We start from the raw sequence: 24203 nt of genomic DNA, 5'->3' as shown, positions 1-24203 counted from the left end.
AGTTAACCTCCCTGTCATTTAGAGGTTCATGGTAATTCTGAAAGAGCTGCAGAGAGCCACGGCTCAGATGAACCTGTTGAAAGGACACCTGTTAGTCAAGCACTGCAAACATAATCTGACCATTGTGAAAGAGTGGTAAAAAGAAAGCCGTAAGAAGTCCCGTTTCATTTTCCTTGTCTTGAGACCTTTGCTGCATGTCTTCCCCCTTCTTTCTCTACCCATTTCCTGTCAAGTAACTGTCAATAAAGGCCACTAGTGCCAAAAAAACCTTTAAAAAGCGCATTCGTGTGTTAGAATAGCCCAGTCAATGTGCAGACCTACATTAAATTGAAAATCTGGGCAAAGTCTTGTGAATTGCTTTTCACAGATGCTCTCCGTCCTAACTGACTAAGCTTTAGCTGTTGTGCAAAGAATAATGGGCAAAACGTAAGTCTCTAGATGTACAAAGATTGTACAGACAAACACCTTGCAGCTGTGATTGGAGCAAAAGATGGTTCTACTGGTATTCTAGTATTAACTCAGAGGGGTCGAGTACCAATGCACACCAGACTTTCCAAATGTTTTACTTTTTACTAAATTTTATCTAATTTTCCTTCCACAAAATGTGAAAAAGGACTTTGAAAACTTTTGCAAGGTGCTGTGTTGTTTTGTAATTACTAATGACTCATTAGTAAAGGCTACATTGAGTACAATCAGATTTTTATTTTAAAGACTGAGAAATGAACCTGACGTTAAGAAGAAATGAAGAATATCTCTTAAACATTATAGCGAAAATGAGCTGTGTGTCGGACTCATCCACAGGCATCTCCTCTATAGGAATGCATAGAAAAACACAGTGATGGCAGGACAGAATGAGGGGTCAGTCATGCATTCATTCATTCACCTATACCTGATCTCCGTTCTGATAAAACACAACAATTATTTGGTTTATGACACTTTTCTTCTCCATTTTACTTTCTTTTCTTTAAAAAAAAACTCAGACCTTCAATTAACAAAGTAAGTTTCTTTTATCCATACAAACACAATCCTGTATGTTCTTCTTCTGCCCTTCTGGAAAAAGTACTACATGAGGGAATGTCGTAATTGGTCTATGAACCTCTGTCATCCAACTTAATATCAAAAATATCATCTTTTTAAATGTTAAACGTCTCTGTAGAAAAGAATGCCTGAAATATATAGATATCAAACATGTATATATAAATAAAATTTGATGCAAATTATCACTTCCTCAACAATTCTTTAAAGCTGTAATTTGCCATATCGGACTGAATCTCTCTGCTTTTTAACTGTGAAGTATGCATGGATGCCTGGCACCGGTTCAGCAATACATAAACAATGAAGTTAAATGGCTGGACACAGATCAGTGACCAAAACGCTACTCATTTCCAAACATTGGTCACAACAGAAACAGTCCATGGTTGTGATTTGGCACATACTGACATAACACTATTTTCCCCCACATCTGCAGTCCAGCAGAGACGCTTTTTTCTCACAAGGCGGGCCTGTCGGGCAATCCGCGCACAATTACAATTCTTAAAAGGCAAATTCCATCGGTTGAGTGGAGCTATTGATTTCCTTTTGACTGTGCACAGAGCAAAAGTCTGTGTGGGCATTAATCAAACACCTATTGACATCATTTCAACCCATATCTTGTACGGCTTCATCCAAATTCACCTCATTATTTTCGATAACTGGGATACGGTGACCTTTAATTCAGCCGTTTTTATGGACAAACATATGATTAGCAGCGGCGGGCCTTCTGGCCTCTTGTTTTTGATAGTAATGTTTTTTTCCACCTGCACAGCTGCAGCCTGAAGGTTGTTTCATGCTCAGAAGAGGATATTGTCTCCCATCAGTTCAGAGCCATTAGCACTTTCAAGTGCTAGAAGGCTGATGTTTGGGATCAGCTTTGGCTCCTTCCTCCCTGATCAACTGAGGTCGATTAGTGTGTGAAGCCAGCATCCACTCCTCTCAGAGCTCAAGGATCTCAATGGGTCCTGCAGAGGATAAAAAAAAAAGGGTGACACATTAATGTGAATATCTGACTCCACAGAGGAGAGGCACTTGACAGTCGGAGCAACAACAATTGCTTTTTATAGAGACAAAAGAAAGGTATCACCGCCCAGTCACAACCACCTAGCGACACATTCGCAGGTTATCAAAGTGAGTGGGAATCGTTTGACACGTTTGCCTCTGTGGATTACAGCCATTTTTTGTCACTTCATAGAGAGCTGTCTTCTTTAGTCAAGTCTGGAGCAGTAGGCTACTGAGGACAGAACCCCTTGTGGGCCTCTGTTGTGCTCATGCATCAGATCTAGTTGTTGAGATATTGTTTCTCTCTCCAGAATACGATGCAGCTGAGGCCTCTACATTTGAACTATCTTCAAAGAGGCGTGAAAGCCTCAAATTAAGTGAAGCCTGACCACTAAATCTCAGTAGGTTGCACTGGAGCGTCATGGCCTTGGACTCTTTCTTACACGCATGGATGCATGACTGCCCATTAGCATTTTCTCTTTGTATTCATATGCCTTGAAACATGTGCCTATGTATCCCATTAATGTCATAGTTTATGCGACCAACTCACTTTCCAACAACATAATTTAGTTTGACTCATGGATAGAGAGGAAACAATGACAAAATGTAATCCTTAAAAGCACCAGATTTATGTCTGAAGGTGCTGTTGTTTTAAAATGTAGGTCATGATTACACATTGTTCGTGTTACAATCCTTTGCTTTTGCAGACTAAGTTCTAATCTCTGTTTCTGATTTCTCTTTTATAACTATAGAAAGATATAAAAACAGCATTCATATTATTTGTTTCCTGCCATCCTGCTCTATGCGATCATTAATTTTTTATATTAGGAGGAAATGTAAAAGAAATGTGTCAGAAATAGAGAAGTAAAACAGCGTTTTAGCATTTTAGAACGTTGACAAAAGGATTACGTCCACATTTCAAACTATCATTAGCTTCTTATATTAGCTTTTAGTAGAGTTAGTACTGCTAGCTTCACTACAACTGTGTCTATTCCTCGGAAGATGTAGATCTATACTATGAGATTTCCAAAAGGTTGCCAACATTTCTAAATCCAGGATGTTCAATGACAGATAAGTTAAAAGGCTCAAAAGGATGAAAAAGGAGCAACTTTGCTGGGCTCGGTTCAGCCTTCCTGTTAACTGCTGAAAGTCTTGCCCTCTCTTGTCTTCTCGCAACCTGAATAAACTGCAGACATGTCTTGACCTGCCATGGAAAGTAGAATTTACTTTTAAATAGCTTCTTACATATCTGTTCTTCCTCTGGCTAATTTTAAATCGAAGTTCTCTCAGTCGGTAACAATTATCACACTAAAGAGTGTGGATATGAATGCTGCCCTCGGAGTGACCTGGTAGAGCTTAGTATGGTGCTTAGTATTTGACTTGCAGTTCACCTGTCAAGCTGAAAATTGCCAGCTAGTTTTTGGTGCTAGATCTCTAGAAGCTTCAATTATTCTATGGTAGATAGTTCTATAGTGGTCATGTTTCGAATATATAGATAGATGATCAACAAAGGGATGGATTAAACTGAATTGATAGATTAAGGGGCAGATCAATGGATGGATAGGTATTAGACAGCGGTTGAAAAGGTAGGCTTGGGGTCTTTTCACACCCCCGTTCACTGTTTGCCATCTGGGAGAGGGAGCAGGCCTTCTGGTCAGGATCTGGGGTGGGGTTGGGGTTTTGGGGTTGTCTGTTGCTGGGGCTGACGTTTCGGCTCTCTCAAGGTCGCTTGGATTTCCTTGGATCTCGGTCAATGTCTCCGGTGCCCAGTCCGTCGGTTGGGAGGGGGGCTGCTCCGGTCTTGGCCGGGCAGTGTGCCGTTTTGATTGGGATGTGGCTTCGCTTTGGTGGAGGGGCAGGCCAGCCATTCTGCTTGGTGCGGCAGGGTGTACCCTTGTGGGAGTGTGGATGGCCGGCATGCTGGGGCACCTCTGGGGTTTGGGGGGATGCCTGGTCCTTGGCATGCTGTGGCGGCCTATCTCCAATGCTTCCTTCTGTGGCTCTGGCCCCTGTCCCGGGCACCAGCCTGCGGTTGGTGGTAAGGTGGTTGGGGCGGTGGATCATGTCTTGTGCCTGCACTGGGGTGGCTGGCGGGTTGTGCTTGGCCAGGAGCAGTTGGCCTGCCCGGCCCGGTTACCCGGCTGGTGCATGTTTCCCTCTCATGAACTGACGGGCTGGGGCTGCTGGCGCTGGCCGGATGGTTAGGCGGGCTTGGCGGTGTGCTGCTTTGCAGTGGCGGTGAGGTGTGTTTGTGTTGTTGCGGTCTGGGTGCTTGCCGCTGGCCGGGCACCTCTTGCCGGGTGAGTTTGTCCTGTCTAGGTGTGGGGTTGGGGGTTCCATTGAGGGTGCGGTGCTCAGTGGTGTCTGCCCTGTTGCGGATGAGAATGGAGGTCGTTGGGGACTGGAGTCGAGACATGGGGTCGTGGTCCGGGCCAGGGTCACTCAGGTTCAGGCACCAGCCCAGGCTAGCCCGGCCCAGGTACTGGGGCAGTCTGCCTGTCTCCAACCCTGGAGGGCAGGGGACCACCTCCAGGGTCCGGGGGCTTGTTGCCCCTATGGGGTATCGGCACCTAGACCTGGGAGTATAGAGTATGTATGGGGAGTGTGAGTGAGAGTACGATGTCTATTGTTGTTTGTCTGTACATTGGGTGCTTAGGTGTGTTTGTATGTATACGCATGAGGGTGGAAATGTGTGATTGTGACTGTGTGTGCCTGTTTTTTGTGCCAGGTTGGGTCTTGGGCTGCACCCCCATCTGGATCAGTTTAGGCCCCCCATCAAATGTGGAGCCTATTTCCTGCCCACCACACCACCTGCCAGTGGTTGGTGTCTCTGCCCACTGGTGTACTTATGGTTCTCTGTGTCCGTGGCTGGGTGCCCCTTGCCGGGGCCTGGACCCCTGGGCTCTCTCGGGCCTCTGCTTGGGGAATGATGTGTCCCGGGGTCTCGGGGTCCATGGTTGAATCTGCTTGGGGGTGGACGGCTACCAGCGGGGCCTGTAGGCTCGTTGCTGCAGCTCCCTGGGGCTTCTGCACTGTGGCTGCTGGGTGGTTCCCCTGGGACTGTCCCCTGCTCTTCTCTGGGCGGGGTTCTGGTCACCTGGGGTTCCTGTGCTCTTGGGGGCCTTTAGATGTCTGTGGCTCAGATCTCCTCCGTATTTGTCCCAGGTCCAGGGGGGCGGGTCTGTGGCTCCTCACACTCGCTATTGCATATTTTTATGGAGAAACCTTGTATACACAAACGCGTACACACTCAGACCCACAGGTGTTTAGATTCAGGTGTTAACAGATACACAAATGTTCTATATTGAGCTGCATTTACCACTAAATACATCTTGCATTCATAAGTACCGTGCACCTTTTGGTAAAAAAGCTGTTAATGTGAATGTTTCTGCAGGTGTGGAAGCAAGCCAGGTGTTCTCTTGTATTATCTTCATCCTTCTCTCTCTCCTTCATTCTTTTCTCCTTCTTTCCCCTTTTCCTTTTTGCCCCACCTCTCTCTCTTTAATGCTTCTTTCTCCATGTCCGTAATGTTATGATTTGTGGGTGCTTTTGGGTTTTGTTGGTCTTATTTCACAGTTTCAAGTTTTGAATCATGTTTCTGTTTATTATTTTTCTGGTCATGTTTTAGTCTTCATGTTTTGTCAAGTTTGGTTTTTTGATCTGGTTATGCTTTAGTTTCATGTTTTTCTAGTTTCTGTTAGTTTGTATTCAAGAGTCTCTGTTTTGCTCCAGTCACGTTTTGTTCGCTTCTGTCTGTTGATTAACTTTATTCGGTTCACCCGCTTCAAGCTAATCTGTCTCCTTGCTTCACCTGGTTCACGCGCCATATATACACCTCCGTTCTGTTTATTCCTTGCAGAAACATTGTCTGGATCATGCTCATGTCTTGTTTTTTGGATCATGCCATGCCTGTCTTGTCTGCTCGTTTATTGTTTTGTTCCTGCCTCTTCCTATGAGTGAGTCTTTTGTTTATTAAATCCCTTTTCACTTACCGTCATGCTGCCTGCTTGTCTGCATTCCGGGGTCCTACGCTGCACTGAGCCTAACAGGTAACAATTGAAATAATCTCAAAGCAGTTTCTGATAAGGTTTCTTTTATAAATATCAAGCTTTAAATCGTTAGCTGTAATGCTCTACTTGTGAAAGTAAATCTGATGGGCTTCTTCTTGGCACTCAGACAACAATTCTGAGTGCTACTCTGCCGGACAGGACAGGGTTAAAAAAAAAAAAAAAAAAGATAGCGGGTGAAAAGTTGGATGATGGTTAAATCAAAGTCAGATGGAATAAGATGGATGGGCAGACATAAAGGCATGGATGGACTGGCAGAGGTTTGGACATACAGGATGAATAATGGACAAATGGATGGGAGGATAAATGGATGATGGAAAAATGGGAGGATAGATAGATAGAGAGATGGACAAATGGATGATTGGGCAGATATCTGGTTGGAACTAATGGATGGATGGATACTTATCCAGACTTGGAAAATACTTAAATTTCTGAGTTTTCCAAACAACCAAGAACAATCAAGGAAGGATCCCTAATTCTGTGTTGAAACGAACCCTTTGCACAGGATCTCCATTGCAGACACAGGGCCTCTGGCATGCAGAGTCATAATTACTTGTTTAATTTTGTTTTACAATTCCCCATAACAATTTCATTTTATGTGCTTATATGGAAATGTAGGTCATTGAGGAAAACAGAAATCAAAGTAAATGATGCATGCCGAGCGAGGACGAGCAAACAGACAATCGAGTCTCTTCGCGGGACTATCACCAGCAGCAATCAGATAGAGAAACAACTGCTAATTAATATTCACAGGCGAAATGTGGGTGTCTCTCTCTGGCTGTTGAGTTTTGTTACGCGCTGTGCACTTGCCAGGTTGGAAAAATCAAGACAACATGAAGAGTAGGAGGATAATAACGACACATGTGACTGTAGTTTGGCAGGAATCAGACTGAGAGGGTCTGTGATTCAGAATTATAACCTAGCACAGTGAGGAGCTGCACAGGTAACATAAGCAGGACATTAGAGGTGATTTTTCAGATATGTTTTAGTATATGCACAAAAGGTTTTGTAATTTTAAGGTAAGGTTAAGACAGCAAAAGCTTTAAGGAGACAGATCCTTGCATTTTATAACAGAAACATTGAACTTCTTTTTGCTGTACAGTGTTGTTTCTTTAATAATAGCAACCTCACCCACATGTGCACAGAGATGCATGAACGCAAAGAGATTGCTGTGCATACAGATGCTGCTGAGTGGGAGTCAAGCATCAGCCAAGGGGAAAGGAAAGAATGAAATAAAGTAACTGAGAGCGAGAAAGACCGAGACACAGATACAGAGAGAGAGAGAAAAAGAGAGGATATATGGAGAGCTGGGCTACAAATTAGAGCGGTGAGCTGTAGGGAGTAGGTCAGTGGAGTTGAGTCAGTCCTGACTCACGATGGAGGCGGTGTGGATCCACCTCCTCCCTGCCCATTACAACTTTATCCTGGAGCCTAGAGCTGTGGAGCATAGATAGTCTTTATAAGAAACAAAAACAGCAAAACGCTCCCACAAAAGTCGTCAAGGGAGAAGTGGTCTCTGCTTAACAGGAGCAACCTCATTAGAAGTCATGGGTGTATTCAATAATGTATTACAAATATGAAGGTTTTTCCATTACGGTCTTGCTTGACCACATTAAATATCGAAATATTTTGTCTTTTAAACATATACTTAATCTTTCATCAATCATTAGCTGTTTGTCATGATTACCATTATAGTTTTCTGCAAGAATGCAACAATATTTAGTGGTATTCTGTACATCAAACCTCAATACTGACACAACAGTTTGTGGGAAGGCTGAAAATTGCCAGTGATCTGGTATGATTTGGAATATTTCTAACTTTTAAATCGACTTTGTGTTAATTTACAGTAAAAATAAATGCAGGTACCTGTCAAACTTTTAAACTTTCTGGTTATTTTTTGGTCAATTGCTATCAACAGTAATAGGTAATAAAAATAACAGTTTTACTAAAACAGAAAGGATAATTGGACAGCACCACTTATACATCGCTCTGCAAAAAACTTCATACTCCTTGAACCTGATCACATGTTATCATATTAAACCAAAAACCCCATTTTGTAGAACCACAGTACACTTGAATTGCAGCTGGAAATGTCTTAGGGTATGCATCTACCAGTTTTGCATGTGTAGGGACTGACATTTTTCATTATTCTTCTTTGCTAAATACTTCAAGCATGGTCAAATTGGATGGAGAGCGTCCGTGAACTTACCATAGATTCTCAGTTGGATTTAGGTTTAAACTTTGACTGGCACACATGAATATTCTTTGATCTTAACCAGGGGTGTCCAAAGTGCAGCCCGGGGGCCATTTGTGGCCCTCTTAATGGTATTATTTGTACCCGACAACAATTTAAGAATGTAACAAATGTGGCCTGCAGACACATGTGGTTGATCGGATTAAAACAACTTTTTTAGTGTGAGACTTTCATAGACAAATAAAATCTCCCTAAAGAACTGTTAGGTACAATACAAATTATTCCTCTTTAATCAACCATGTTTATGCTTTAATTTTAATACTGTAGAAAATAGAACCCAAAACATCCCCCCTCCTCTTTTGATTAAACCTGGCTAAACACAGCAAGCCTTAACCCATTTCTTGTTCTTGTCAATAAGCGAACAGAAACAAAAATAATTTTATGTGAGACCCTTTTTTATATTTTTGATCAACAGTAATTTACAGATTCCATTACAACATCATTGTTTCATTAAAATATTGCATGTTTTTTTATTTTAAAAAAGAAACAAAATATGTGGCCCACACGTGCTTTCAACCTGAAGATTTTAATCCTCATGGACACAACTGATCTGAACCATTTGATTGTAGCTCTGAATGTAAGTTTAGGCTTGTTGTCCTGCTGGAAGGTGAACCTTCACCCCAGTCTCAGGTTTCTTGTTTCCTCTAACATGATTTCTTCTAGGATTCTCCTCCATTTATCTAAACAACAACTCTGGCCAGCTTCCCTGTCCCTGTTGAAAAAAAAAAGCTGTCTTTTGGTCATGATGTTGCTTGTTCACTTCAGTCTCTAACAAACCTCTGAGGCCTTCACAGAACAGCTGGATTTAAATTTGACACATGCAAATGGTTGCACTGGATTTTATGTAGGGGTATCAGAGTACAGAGGGAAGGAGCATCACATTTATTAAAGTTTTTTTGAAAACCATGGTGTCCTTTTATGCACTACTTTGTGTTTGTCCATCTCATTTAATCCCAGTAAAATATATAAATGTTTATGGTTGCAATGTGACAAAAAGGGAGCACTGTACCTCGGGGTCTCTATAAATATCAATGATCTTCTCTAAGATTTCAAGCAACCATGTGTTATCACTTGGGTTGCAGCTGGGGCGCAACAGCAAATTGTTCGTCTGTGGAAAAGGAAACCCGTGGAGCTCCTCTGTTCATTTCCCTGCATTTTTAAACATAGCTTAAATCCTCCATCTTATCATCCAGGAAAATAAAAGGAGATAAAAGGGAATGTTTCTTCTTAATCAAGTAATTCCAGCTCCATTGTGTCAACGCCTATGCTTTCAGTAAACAGTGCTTTAGCAAATAAGGATGCACTGCAGAAGATAAGCCCTCAAATGAACTGCATATACTGGTGATGCTGGCTGCAGTCCACTCTTTTTAGCACTAATATGTGTCCATGTGTCTGCATGCTGCCGGCAGACTCATTAGGACCCACTGATAGAAGATAAATAGAGCAAATGTTTCCCACTGAGCAGTCATCAACAGGACCAAAAAGCACACAGCAGCGAACATCATGCATATGTCTCCTCTCCCTATTTTCCACACATTCCTTTCTGGCCCTCTACGCTCTAACTCTGCCTCTGTTTTTTTTCCTCATGGCTGGATGTCTGCTGATCCCTAATCCAGATGCCGATTTTAGATTGTAAAGCTGACAAGTTGTCGGATCAGATTTATGCATCATGAAATGTTATTTCATACCCTGATTTTGTCATCTTTCCACCCTCTCAATTCCAGAATACAATAATTGTATTGTTTCTCAAAGCCCCCGCTCCCAAATAAGCTCACCTACATCTTGAACTTGCTGTACCTTTCGCTGATTCCTTGCTTTACGTCTCCCCACCACCCTCTGCTGCTCATCCTCCCTGTTTATCACAAATAATATGTGCAGCAGCAGTTCGGAGCTTTGTCGAGGCAAAGCTGGGAACAAAGGTTGGTATAAAGGCTGTCTGAGGCAGCGCTGTTATCTTCTGTTGTCTAATGCAGCTAATTAAGGGCATCGCTGGGAGGAAGGTGCTACTATTCCCATCTGACTCAAGGGTATGCTGTCTCCCCAAGTTTGCCAAGCTGACATGGGCTTTTACAAACACATACACAAATATGAAAGGCGTGCTCACACGCACATAGAAGTCCTTACACTTAATTTCTGAAACAATTATCTGCTCCCACACACACGGCAGTTCCCAGGCTTTATTAAATATACTTTCTAATAGAAGCTGATAAAATGGAGAGTGCTTCTGCTGAATTTGGGCTGAGATGGTATTATATTAGCGCAGGATTTTCTTTTTACAGATAGATTATCACCATTTAAGAGCAGAACCGATAAGCTTACAGCTGATTTAGTTTTATAGATATGGGAATAGGACGGCATGTAGCCATCTCAGGGAGCAGAGGCTGGGTGAATTGGCACAAGCAAGAGTGGATGAAGATTTTTCACTGTAAATTTGCTCGGAAATCAAAGGTGTGTGTTTAAAAACTATTTCTTCTTCTCGCCATAAGTCCAGCAACTCTTACCTCATGATCTCCCCATTGTGTCCAGCTTTCAACTATCTGACCCAATCCATCACCCTCAGATGGAAGGAAATTGGTTACGATGATTAAGAACAACCCAGGAACTACCAAGGCTCACACCTATCATGAATTTAAAGTTGCTGAAACTCCAGTGTCATTGTCTACGGTGAAGCATCTTGGACTGAGAGGGTACCATCCAAGAAACAAGCCCCTGTGGAAAAATTGATTTTGGTTTTATGTTCATACAAGACAAAGACTGAACTATTTGACCAGAACGAAGAGACGTTGTTTGGAGGAGTCAAAGCGAAAATGTCAACCCTAAGAACACAGTTCAAAATGTCAAGCAGTGTCATGCTGAGGAGCTGGAATAATCCAGAAGGACTAACTACCCTCAAATCAAATGACTGAAGCTTGGACACAATTGGGTGTTCTAGCAGGAGGACCATGAGAGACACTGAAGCAACTGTCCAGCATGGTAGTGGCAGGATCCTGCTGTGGTGCTGTTTGGCTGCCAGTGGCAATGATGGGCAAACAAATGCAGAAGTGGACCAACTCCAAACTCTTTAACAATTGAAAGTCAGACATGACTGTGTGTTACAATAGCCCAATGACCCCCAAACACACATCACTTTTTATTTACCCTGGTTTCCTTTGTCTGGAATTAAAATTGGTTTGATGATCTGAAACATTTACATGTGATTAAAAAGGCAAAAAAGAGAACGTGGCAAACACATTTTTGCATAATTCTATAATTTTGACCCTATGAAAAATAAACAAAATCCTTAACAATTTCAAACAAGTAGATGCAGTTTTTGTTTTTAATTAAAAATTACTGCGGCATTCATGCTGAGGCTGAATGTAGGCAAACCTCTGACTGGTTGTGCTAGGTGTCAGTGTCTGAAATGGGAACATTTGCTGAACAGAGTATAGAGAGGCAGGAGTTCTTGTTTCATCCAGAAAGCCATGAATTTATCACCGTATCCTCAAAGAAACAACGTCCCAACTTTGACACTTGTTAAAAACTTTGACACTTGTTAAAATTCAAATAAAGATTAAAAAGATTCTCCAGAGAGACATGTTTGAGTCAACTCGTTGCATATTCCCTGATCCTTTTTTTATGCAGAATTCACTGCCTATTAATGCATGTACCCACTAACACATGAATAAAGCTTGTACGAAGACACACTCGCAGCTATGCATCGATGCACACAGATCTTCCCTTTTCTCCCTTCTTCCAAACACATTTGCACACATGCACACACACTTACCTCCCTGATCTTGCTGTTTTTACATTCCAGCACCCGTGCCTGATGCCCTTCTTGCCATTGCTTTTCACTTTGTCCACCTTTTTTGTTTTCTGTCTCCAAACCTTCTCTCATTGTTTGGATAATCCAAAGTTCAGCTGGAGTAGAAAACACTGGAAATTTTTTTCAACAATGTGGAAGTTGAGACCTAATGGGGGTCAAACCGTGGTGGTTGTTGATTTGCGTAGGATTGTTTTATGGGGTTTTAGGGAAGGTGTGTGAGGAGGCACACAAGGTGGAGGAGTGTGTGTCGTTGGAGGGAAACTGTGGCTGACTGAGAGCCCTCCATTTTCCAACATCAGTGGATGAGGGAGAGCTTGAGACAGAAGAGGAGGGGAGGAAGAGCAGCAGTGCACCGGGCTGAGCCGCAAGTCGCTCAGCTCGGTCTGTAAGTGGATCTCTGTGTCGTCTACATCATACTGAAGATCACAGTCGGGGCAGTACCCGTGATACTGGACCTTCTCGCTGAAACGGACCCGCTCTTTCTCGCGGTGCTCCCTGCCAGAGGCCTTGGGGCATTTACTTTTCTCATGCCGGAGAAGCGGCATTGGCCTGGGCAACGTAGGAACCAGACCTGATTCCTGTATCTCATTCTCGCCTGAAATGAAGCACGGAGTGGAGGAGAATAAATCCTTGTTTGGTTTCAGTGGGAAAACCCCACCGTTCCTCAACAAAGACCCGTTAGCCTTGGATATATTCCCTGATAAGACCAAAGTCGGATGAGGCAGATTCTTGATGTTGTGTTCCTCTGCTCTCAGCGTGGCATGTCTTGGCGGTGGCAGAGGAGGGTGTGCTTTCTTGAGCACTGTCAGAACTGCAGGTTGATGGACAGGTACCGGACTCATGGGCACCTGGGTTTTAAATATGCAGTCATCGGGAAAGATCTTCATCTTCTCCAGGCTGGATGCAGTTGTAGTTGTGGTGGTGGAGCTCGAGCTAGAGTTGAGCGTGTCGGTCTTCGAGCTGTCGGTCAGTCCGTCCTCCTCCAACTGCAGGTCACTGGTCAGGGTGTCAATGTCATGAACAACCTGGTGACAACGAGAAGATCTCTGCGTCAGTTCGAGAGCTGAGATCACAGTTAGTGAGCTTGCAAATCTATTTATGGCCCTTGGAAACTGGAAGACCCATTTTGTTCTTTATCATTACATAATGTCCCCACCACCTTCTGTGAGCTGTAGTGTCACAGCCACTGAAGAAATAAACCTGGTGTGTGCAAAGTTCCTACAACAGGCCAAATATGTTATGATTGCAATCCGATGTATTGTGCAGCTCTATTCCAGAGACAGAAACGTTTGTCCAAATTTGTTTGAAAAATAGCTCAAGTTCAGACAGATTGGAGGGAAAACATCTGTTAACATCCATATTCAAGTCTTGGCACAGATTCTCAATTGAATTTAGGTTTGGACATTGATTAGGCCATTATAACGCTTTACTATGGTTTAATATAAATCAGTTTCCCAACCCTGGTTCTTAGGGCCCACTGTCCTTCATGTTTTAGATGTTTCCCTGATGCCGCACATCTGATTCTTTCGAAATGGTGACTAAGTGGCTTCTGCAGCACTTGACGGCATACTGAGGAGGTAACACACATTTGCATTAGTTCTGCTGAAGCAGGGGCACATCTAAAACATGGAGGACAGTGGGCCCTGAGGACCAGGGTTGGGGACCACTGATATAAACCATTTTATTATGGCTCTGGCTGTGGGTTTACAGTTGTTCTGATGAAAGGTAAAGTTTTAACCCAAAATTTAGTTGTATTTAGCTCCATCCATCCTCTAACCTAGCATTTTTCAATCCTGGAACTCAAGGCAAACTGACCCACGTGTTTTAGATGCTTCCCTGCTTCAGCACACATGATTTCAATTGATGTCTCATTAACAGGTGAACTGCTGTCATCTGAATCATGTGTGTTAAAGCAGAGAAACATCTAAAACAGTGTGGCTTGAGGACCAGGGTTGAAAAACACTGCTCTACTCAACTCTGACCTACTTCCATTTCCCTGGTGAAGAAAATCATCCCAACAACATGATGCTAGCACCACCAATTCATGACAGGAGTGGGTTTTTCAGGGTGACGTGTAGTGGTATGTTTCTGTCAGACATAGGGTTTTGCATGTAGGCTAAAAAGTTAAATTTTGTTGTATAACCCATCCCTGCTTTTCAATTCTTCACAACCTTCTCCCTGACCTGTCTGCTGTGAAATGAGCGAAAATTGTAGGGTGAGAGATGATATTGGATATAAAAAAGTAATTGATGTTTTTTTTTTTACCCTTTTTAAATAAAATTCAAATAAAGATTTTTCAGGAAAGAGGCCAAGTCGAGGAGAAAAGAAGAATCAGTCTGAAAACACTATCTACAGGAGATGAACAGTCTCTAAAAGTCATGTCCTTAAGAAACTAACATGGGACCTCAAAGATGCATCATCCTCCAGTTCATCTACTGTATACCAATCTTTTAGCTATGCTGCTTGGGAATCACTTTGATGGTAGTAAAACCACCGTTTTATGTCCGTAAAACTGTACTGTCATAGCTATTCTTACAGATCAGCGAAAACAAAAGGTAACACATCTCGTTTTTGTAACAGTCTGTCACCTAGATGCCTGGTGACATAAAATAGGTTCTTTGCTCAGTTGTCTGCTATGTGTAGACACAGCACTGGTTCATCCCTTCAATTTAAAGAGCCCTTTCACACCTTAATGACTAATGGGTAAGCGTTAAAATGCTTAACAAACAGCAAATTAAATATTGCTCTCAGAAAACATCCAGGCACATCACTGAAAATGAGAGAAAAGGAAACCAAGGTCCCAAAATGAAAGAAAAACTACGAGTTAATACTTATTTTTCACTGGGATCTATATAGCAACTGCAAACACACACAATATATAATAACAATGTACATAATTTGTAGCAAAATCCACTAACTTCTGGAGTTGTGGCTTCGATAATACAGAGCAAAAATTTCAATGTAAAAGGAAGGCACAAAAGTGATAATTTATATAAGAGAGCTCAGGAAGATAACAGAGGGCATGGGAAAAGAGATGAAAAATCAATAGACTGGCAGCCTTTTGCAAAGTCGGCACGGTGAAAAACTGCTTAAATAACAGAATGAATCCGTTATCTCTAAATGTTATATAATTTATTAATACAGAACGCTGCGGAAAACAATTAGGAGGAAAGGCAATGAATGCAAGTGTATAATAAGAAAAACTGGCAATTTCCTAAAAAATGCAGCAGAAATTTGTATCGAATTTTATCAGGACTCTTTGTAAAGAAGAAATGTAACACTGAAGACAGTGCTTTTATTTGTGCTCAGAGCTTCCAGAGAAATATTGACGAATTTTGGAGAAATAGGCTTTGTTGGGAATAAGAGTGGGGAATCGGCAGGAAAAACATGGTATACTCTGTCTTTCTGTACAGCCGACAGATGTTTCTGGGACATGATGATTGATCAGTTCATTTATACATTTACACATTCAATTTCATTCAGTTTATTTATATAGCGCCAATTCACAACACATGTTGTCTCAAGGCACTTCACAAAAGTCAGGTACATACATTTCAATTAATCCTAATCATTGAACAGTGCAGTCAGATTCAGTTATTTATTCTAATTGAATAAAAAGTTTTTCTGTCTAAGGAAACCCAGCAGATTGCATCCAGTCAGAGATTTGCAGCATTCACTCCTCCCAGATGAGCATGTAGAGACAGTGGAGAGTCACTGGCGTTGACTTTGCAGCAATCCCTCATACTGAGCATGCATGTAGCGACAGTGGAGAGGAAAAACTCCCTTTTAACAGGAAGAAACCTCCAGCAGAACCAGGCTCAGTGTGAGCGGCCATCTGCCACGACCGACTGGGGGTTTGAGAGAACAGAGCAGAGATACAAAGAGAACAAAGAAGCACTGATCTAGGAGTCCTTTCTATGGGAAGGAAAAGTAAATGTTAGTGGATGTAGCTCCTTTAGTCGTTTCACCTAGAAAGAATGAACAGATAAACTCTGAGCCAGTTTTCAAGGTTAGAGTCTGAAAGAGAGCACATTGAGTTAGTCACAGTTAAGCTCAGTCAATCGCCATGTCTAGGAGAGAGAAAGGGTTAAACACTAAAAGACAGGGCCATGTGGATCATCGGTAGAGGGTGAGCATTAAGTTGTTGCCAGCAGAAGCTTTGACGATGCCCCCCTCCAGAAAGGTGTTACAGGTAGACACAGAGTCAGGCCAGGTGTAGCTTCTAGGAAGAGAAAAGAGAGAGAAAAAGTTAAAAGCTGAAATAACAGCAAATAATGCAAAATTGGAGAGTAGTGTGAGAATGTAGCGAAGAGGGTGAAAGTGGTCGTTATGTCCTCCAGCAGCCTAAGCCTATAGCAGCATAACTACAGAGATAGCTCAGGATAACCTAAGCCACTCTAATTATAAGCTTTATTAAAAAGGAACGTTTTAAGCCTAGCCTTAATAGTAGACAGTTTGTCCATCTAGAGCCCACTGATGGCCATTGTTTTACTAAAAACCACAACAATTGGGATACTTCTCTATGTCAGATTGACCATAACCATTGGAAAAGAGAGGGGTCATACAGGTAGCAGAAATGGAGGGTGTGTTTGCACCTCAACCATAACTGAGCCGGTTAAGGCTAAACCTGACTCCCCCTTACTCCAACCAACAGGGAGGGAGGAAGGCTCCCTCCCTGATAACCTAAGCCACTCTAAATATAAGCTTTATCAAAAAGGAAAGTTTTAAGCCTAGCCTTAAAAGTAGACGGGGTGTCTGCCTCGCGAACTAAAACTGGGAGCTGGTTCCATAGGAGAGAAGCCTGATAACTAAAGGATCTGCCTCCCATTCTACTTCTAGAGACTCTAGGAACCACCAGTAAACCTGCAGTCTGAGAACGAAGTGCTCTGTTAGGAACATATGGAACAATCAGATCTCTGATGTATGATGGATCAAGATCATTAAGGGCTTTATATGTGAGGAGGAGAATTTTAAATTCTATTCTGGATTTCACAGGGAGCCAATGAAGGGAAGCTAAAATAGGGGAAATATGATCTCTCTTTTTAATTTTCATCAGAACTCTTGCTGCAGCATTTTGAATCAGCTGAAGGCTTTTAACTGCATTTTGTGGACATCCTGATAGTAACGAATTACAATAGTCCAGCCTTGAAGTAACAAATGCATGGACTACTTTTTCAGCGTCACTCCTGGATAGGATATTTCTATTTCTAATCCATCCATCCTTTAAGCATTTGAGCTTTTAAATAGTAAGTGCTAGTATCCTCCAACCTCCACAAACCAATCTAAGAGGTGATTTAATCTGTCCTTCATTTATGTAGGAAGTGCTCGTTCTGCTGCATGGTTTTAAATCACATATATACTGCATGTCTGCACACTTGTTGGCAAAAATCTGTAAAACCCCTTAAAATAAATTAACTATTAGTACAGGAACTTAATCTTACACTGGAAAAATCTAGAAAATGCAATCCTTAATTTATATAAACTCGTTTAGTCCCACTGTTAAGTGTGGTGGCGTGGCTCTGTATCTCTTTTAAAAGCTCTGGGAAAAAATAAATAAACAAAAATCTGGTGACCTCTACTGCGAAAATGACTCGTCATTAGGTTTTCCAAAAGGATAATGAGCTAAAACGACATTCTTCTAAGGCCATCTCAGTCCCCAGAGTTAAATCTAACAAAAAAGACGTGGGGGGAGCTCAAGAGATGACAGCAAAAGAAAGGATCCAGGACTGAGAATGAGAGATTTTACAAAGAGGATTGGTCAAAGATCCTTCTCTCTGTGCTCTAGCTATGTAAAATGTTATTAGAATACTTACTGTACTATTGGGAAAAAGAAAGGTTGTAGAAAGTATTAACAGTAAGGCTGTTTTGTTTGTTTTGTTAGACACAATAAATTCATAATCTAAGATTTTTCCCCACCTTAAAACAAAGGGTGCATTTTTCTACATTTTTCAGTGTGGCGTTATGTTACTGCAATAAAAGATTAATTTATTTTGAGGTTATTTTTCACGTCTTTTTCAGGGGTACCAATAGGTTTGGATAGCACTATTCATGTTCACTATAACAAACACTGTCCAACCACAATGGATAGGAATTAATAATTGTGATTTACCTCCTAAAATATTCCGAAATATTGGGTTTTTGGTTTGTAGCCATTTTTAAAAGTCCGCCCAAAATATTCCCTCTTTGATGAGATAGTTTTTTGTGGATCTCTTCCCTTCGTAGAGCTGTTCTGCTTTGATACCCGGAACTGCTGAGCATTTTAGTAATTACTGGCTGACTATGTAAGAACCACAAAATCTAAAAGAACTTCAGCTAAAAATGTCTACAGAGCCTTTCAACAAAATGTATACTCCTTGAACGTTTTTTTATTTTACATTTTGCCACCTTAAAATCATAAACTTCAATGTATTTCCCTGGGATTTTATGTGATAGACCAACACAAAGTAGAAGGAAAAGAACACAAAAAAATCTGAAACGTTATATTATAATTATATTATTATTATATTCAGCCCCTTTTACTCTGTTACCTCTAAATAAAACCCATTGCAACCAATTGCCTTAATTATTAAATAAGAGTCCATCTGTGTGTAATTTAATCTCAGTATAAATAGAGTTGTTCTATTACGGCCTAAAAGGATTATTAGGGAACATTAGTGAGCAAACAGCTTCATGAAGACCAAAGAACAATGGGTAAAAAATCCTGCATGCCAAAACTCTACAATATGTGACAGAAAACTAACGCTGGACATCAACCTGATTACAAAAGTCCCATGATGAAACACGGTTGTGGTGGGGTCATGCTTATGTGTCAGTAGGGTCAGGAAAGCCGGTCAGAGTTGATAAGAAAATAGATGAAGCTAAATGCAGGGCAAACTGGAAAAATACCTGACTTGAGGCTGGGCCAAAGGTTAACCTACCAGCACAACATGAAGACTGAGAAATAACTGGTTGCACTGGATTTTATTTAGGGGCATCCTAATACAAATGTACCCCACCCCTTTCAGATGTTAATATTGGTTAAGTATGGTTAAGTATTTTTTTTAAATCAGGCAATCATTTTATTTCCACATCGCAATTATGCCATACTCAGTGTTGAAGTTTACGATTGCAAAATAAAAATAAATAAATAAAATAATAATTATTTTTTTTTTAAGTATTCATGCAATAAATGCGCGTGAATACTTTTACTGTTTCACAGCTTAAAATATCTAATCTGTTGAAACAAACACAAATATAGCTGTGTTTTTCTTTAAATCACATACTTCTAAACAAAATATTGGATTTTTTTGTTGTGTTTTGAAGTATAGCCAGTGTTGATGTTATAATATGATTGTGTGTGGGGTTTAAAAGAGTTGTTAACATTGGTTAAAAGAGAAATAGGTAGACAAGGGATAAGTAGAGAAAGAAATGTAAAAAAAATAATGGCAAAAAAATAATGGAGAGAGAGACAGAGAGCTCAACTCTCCATGCAGTCTTTTAAGCGGATAATTTGTTAGGACACACATAGGAGGTAATACCAGTATCCCAGTGTGCAGCCCCCACTGTAGGCCAGGCAGCCTGGGCGGCTGTGCCAAGCATCCGAGCAGGGTCCTTCCTCAGAGCCAGACTTAGCTCTAGCCCTGTCTGCAAGTTCTAACAGATAACTGCATTTCAAATGGATTATGCTCCAAACACGGACTCTGATAGTAACATCCCCTCGAGCCCTGTGTTTAATGTGTGAGCTGTGTCAGAATAACTGATCCTCTATACAATATCCTGCAAGGAAGAAAAAATAAGTAATAAACGAAACAAGAAAATAAAAATAAAAGGGCAGATCAGTGAAGATTACAATAGACAGATTACAATGCCCTCCCGTTGTCATTTAACTCTAATGCCTGCTGTAAGAGATTGTAAACTTTTGAAAAGGACAAAAGAAGTTTTATTAATCTCAAACTGTGAGAAAGAGAGAGAGAAAAAAAGAAATAGATAAGAAGAGATGAGATGAGATGAGAGAAGGTGAAAGAGAAACAGGGAGACAGATGCTGTGAACTAGCCATCCATAATGTAGGAAGCAGAGGCTGTATGCAATAAGATTTTATTAGAATGACAGCTTGTCATGTTAAGGTGAAAGGTTTTGGACGGACGCCTGGTGTGTAGCCAGTGCAGGAATGCGAACATAAGACCAACTAAGACTGCGGGTTGATTACCACCAAGGTGGCAGTCTGTGATTCAGTGACTGGCATCAGAAGAAACACTGATTTGATACAAGAAAACAAGTTACAGAGGGACTCGGGGAGAATAGCCTGCAGTATAAATATTTAAAGTTGAGATTAAATATAAAGTATAAACCCAGAGCCATATGTGTGAGTCCCTATCAGCACCTCTGTCTCTTCATCACTTTGTATTTAATGCCTAAATGGCAATAGGGGTGCCACTAGGGAGGCAAGACAATCATATATGCAGATTCCTTATTCATATGAATTTGAAATAGGAGAGTGCATGTTACAGTGGGTGTAAATATTTATTTCCAATGTACCAATCAGAGTTTTGCGGCCAGGTTTTGGTTCTCCTTCTTTTGTTAATCTTTGAACTACCGAGTGCCGATTTTAGCTGATTACAATTCCTCTTGAAGAAATATGATAAAAGAAGCAATCGAAATAATTTTTTTTTGCCTTTTACTATTACTTTAAACAAGTAAAAAATGAAATGTTAAACTGTCTTTAGCAACTCATATTAGTGAGTAGCATGATTAGCATGACTATAAACAGCAGTCTCTGGGTGTGAATATCTAGATCCCTACCCTAGATTTCCAAAAGCCTGCCAAATCCACAATGTCCAATGAAAGACTGAGACTGAAAACCTTAAACCTCCACGTCAACATAATTCTTTGCTTGTTACCCAAAACATCCCCAAGGTGAGCACAAATTGTTGTCTGGTAAAAGATGGCTCGTTTTCATACCCAGTTGGTAAGGAAACAAGCAAAACAGCAAAGGCACAATGAATTCAAATGATCAGCACTTACATTTTGCATGCTTTTATTTAGCCTCTTGTGCCTTTTTATGTCATCTAACTTGATTTTTAAACACCTCACTAATACTAAAAATATCCAACTTAAGTCTTCTTCCCACAGCAACAGCTTCCGTACTGAAAAGTGTTACTGCGACCTGGTTGCACCGATATGGTACGATCATTGATCAGAAAAAGAAGGAATTTTGGAATTTTACCAGATGATTTTATTAAAGTTGCACAGATCAGGCTTTTCCAATCAGATATCAATTACCGGTTTTGTTTGACCTCCTACCTACCGATAGGGTTTTCTAAAAATATAAAAGAAGAGAAAAGCAATGGTACAAGGTCTTTAAAATATGCCACAATTCTGAATTAAACAGAAAAGGAAGGGATTAAACAGGGGTCTCAAACTCCATTTAAAAGTCGTTTCCTTCCTTGATGCTATTTGTCTGTGTAGATGTGAATACAGCAATCGCACTAAACCAAAACAACCGTACCAAAACCGTTTAGAGGAGGTGGTCTTGGTACGGTTCCAAAGAGACTAGAGCGGTTCAATAATGATTGGACTGCGATCCAATCTCAATCCGACATATCTACCAGGTGTTCACTACAAGCTCAAGCCAAAATTCTGTAGCCAGGTTTTCATTGCATTGTGGGATGAAATAGAGTAAACACACTAATAAACAAAGGCCATGCGTCTTTTCTTGAAGCATAAAGCCCCATGCAACTTCAAGGCATGTCTAAATCTATTCAGTATACTGCTCAGATAATTTTGCCTGAAATAGTACACAGAAATGCATTAATGATATGATTAAATTCTCCATGTTCTCTACTAGCTCGGAATACAACATCTGCTTCCTGTACATTTGGTTCTACCGCCCCTGACACATCTGACCAATAAACAGACTGAACGTTCTCACGTGGTTTGTAATGACAGGTTTAGGCTCGCTTTGAGTTTTCTCTGTATGATAAGAAAACGAACCAATAGAAAAAGTTACAACTTAAAGTTATTCACAGATTTGCTACAAAGTAAACAAATTATAGGTGTCAAAACCCCTTGAATGTGTTCCTAGTCCAACTCACCTGAATCAAATGACTGAATTGCCTCCTCAGACTAGTTCAAGTTATACTGTGCCCCATAAGGACTGAGGTTAGGGAGCCCTGAAATACAAGATTATCCCCATTCAATGCATCAATGCATATGTCCCTAACTGTGGATCCAATTACACGCTGTTTGTTGACAGAAAATGGTGCATTTAACGAATAAGTAAAAAGGAATTGGATTAGGGTGGATTAAAGGAAAATCTGCAGATTGATTAATGCATCTTTCATTATAGGTATTTTTGGGGGGGGGGGTGCCACATTTAAATATCGGTACTACTCATTCCCAGCTCCCTCCAAATATGAAAAACTTTCTGGAGAAACCCTTGAGCTTCAAGAGTTTGGATTTTTTTTAACAACGAAGACAAGGGGCATGCAGAATGATAGGTTGGGATTAGTGAAAGATAATGAAAAAGACACCTTAAGAGAGATGAAAACACATTCCGAGAAAATTCCCAGCTAACAACAGCCTGCTTTTAGATGATGAAATGCAATGCAAAAAGCAGTCATGTTGTTGGACCAACTTGTCCATTAAATATTAATTGTCATTACATTTTCTCACTTTCATCATGGCTTGTGAGTCAGGGTGAAGAAGGACCTGTCCTGTCATTTCGCACCCCTACATCCTCCTTTGCCAAATGTCTTTCATGTCAGCGATAATGATCACATGCATTAGTGGGCAGAGGAGGAAGAGGAGGAGGAGGAGCACAATCCAGGCTATTGTGAGGTGGACGTCAGTCTTCCACCTTCTGTCAGACAAAATGTCCTAAAGAGAGCCTCCTCCAACAGGAGGGTAAAAAACAATAACAAAATATAACTCTTCAACAAAACATTATTTCCTTTTTTTTGTTAAATTTACCTCTTTAAGCTCCTTTGCCACATCCTTAAGGTCCCCCAGGATGGTTTCCAAATTCTCCACGATTGTCTTGATCTCCTTTTTCACTTTTACTTTGGAGACTACTCCTTCAGCCTCCACATGTGGTGCCCCTGACATTCTTCACTTCGTGGCACTGTTGTCTATTTCGCGAAGGATCTCGGGTCAAATCCTTTGGTGAAGCCACTTTTGCCAGCGCATCTTTTCCCTCCCTCACTCAGTCCTCCGCTCCTCTCCACTTTCCGCTGCTGCTGCTGCTACTTCGCGGCCAGGACGAAGCGGAGTGGCGTCGGGGTAGCATTCTGGTTCTCACACGGGGCATGCGCAATGGGGGGAAACGCGAATTATTACGGCTATCCGAATATCGTAGCGTAGTGTTTGACAAGCGCCCTGCCACAGGTTTGTGAATCTAAACGCACCTGCGTCCAACTGAGGCGAAGCACGTCGCCACAAAAACATCTTCTACGTCAGTGGGAAAGCCTAGTTGAACATCTTGAGAGAATATGGATATATGGGTAGTATAATATTAATAATAATAATAATAATGATAGTAATAATAAAATGCGCTAGATGTGGCAGAGAGGCAGGAAATTAGTAGGCAGCTAACCAAACCGTTAAAGCCAGGGTCCATAATCCTCAGACATCGGCAAAAAAATTGGAAGTATCTTTACCTCCTTCCCCAAAATAGTCAGTTCTGGTATTGATGCCAGTGGGTAACGACACCCCAGAGCCACTTTCCTGTGAAACAACTCCTCGCCAGGTTCATCCTGTTTCCATCTCAGCCTCCTTGCAGAGTCTGAGAGCAGCTGACGTCCGGGTACTCTCTCTCCGTCTCTCTCTCTCTCTCTCTCCTTCGCGTTCTTCAGTCACATCGTTGCTGACAGGCTATGGTCCAAAAAACGTAATTACATCCCTACTAGCATGTAGTTATTCCAGCCGGTTGCACCAACCACGTCAAGGAAAATGTATTGGTGGGTTTTCACTTTTTACATTTTCATTTGCATGACCCGAAAGTCCCAGAAGCGCCTCCATCTATTTCAAATAGTCAATCAATAATGATTTATATATGCCATAGTTCAA

At 41.3% G+C, this 24203-nt stretch overlaps 1 protein-coding gene across 1 annotated transcript; it reads right to left on the bottom strand.

Annotated features, from left to right (window-relative positions):
* prr16 (proline rich 16) lies at positions 1–23918 on the bottom strand. Its single transcript, XM_047381438.1, has 3 exons — positions 23109–23918; positions 12122–13185; positions 1–1997 (listed from the first exon to the last, which is right to left on the bottom strand). Exons 1-2 carry the CDS (start codon positions 23241–23243, stop codon positions 12316–12318), a joined length of 1005 nt encoding a protein of 334 aa, XP_047237394.1. The 5' UTR covers positions 23244–23918; the 3' UTR covers positions 1–1997; positions 12122–12315.
* Between the last annotated feature and the right edge of the window lie 285 nt (positions 23919–24203).

Source organism: Girardinichthys multiradiatus, chromosome 12 (genome assembly GCF_021462225.1).
Source record: "Girardinichthys multiradiatus isolate DD_20200921_A chromosome 12, DD_fGirMul_XY1, whole genome shotgun sequence".
NCBI classification, from domain to species: domain Eukaryota; kingdom Metazoa; phylum Chordata; class Actinopteri; order Cyprinodontiformes; family Goodeidae; genus Girardinichthys; species Girardinichthys multiradiatus.
This window is presented reverse-complemented; position numbering and strand designations above follow the sequence as displayed.

Coding starts and splice junctions, on each gene's coding strand:
- prr16 (XM_047381438.1), bottom strand. CDS start 23,243: ATGTCAGGGGCACCACATGTGGAGGCTGAAGGAGTAGTCTCCAAAGTA. Junction 13,186..23,108: donor TGGCAAAGGAGCTTAAAGAG/GTAAATTTAACA, acceptor CGTTGTCACCAG/GTTGTTCATGACATTGACAC.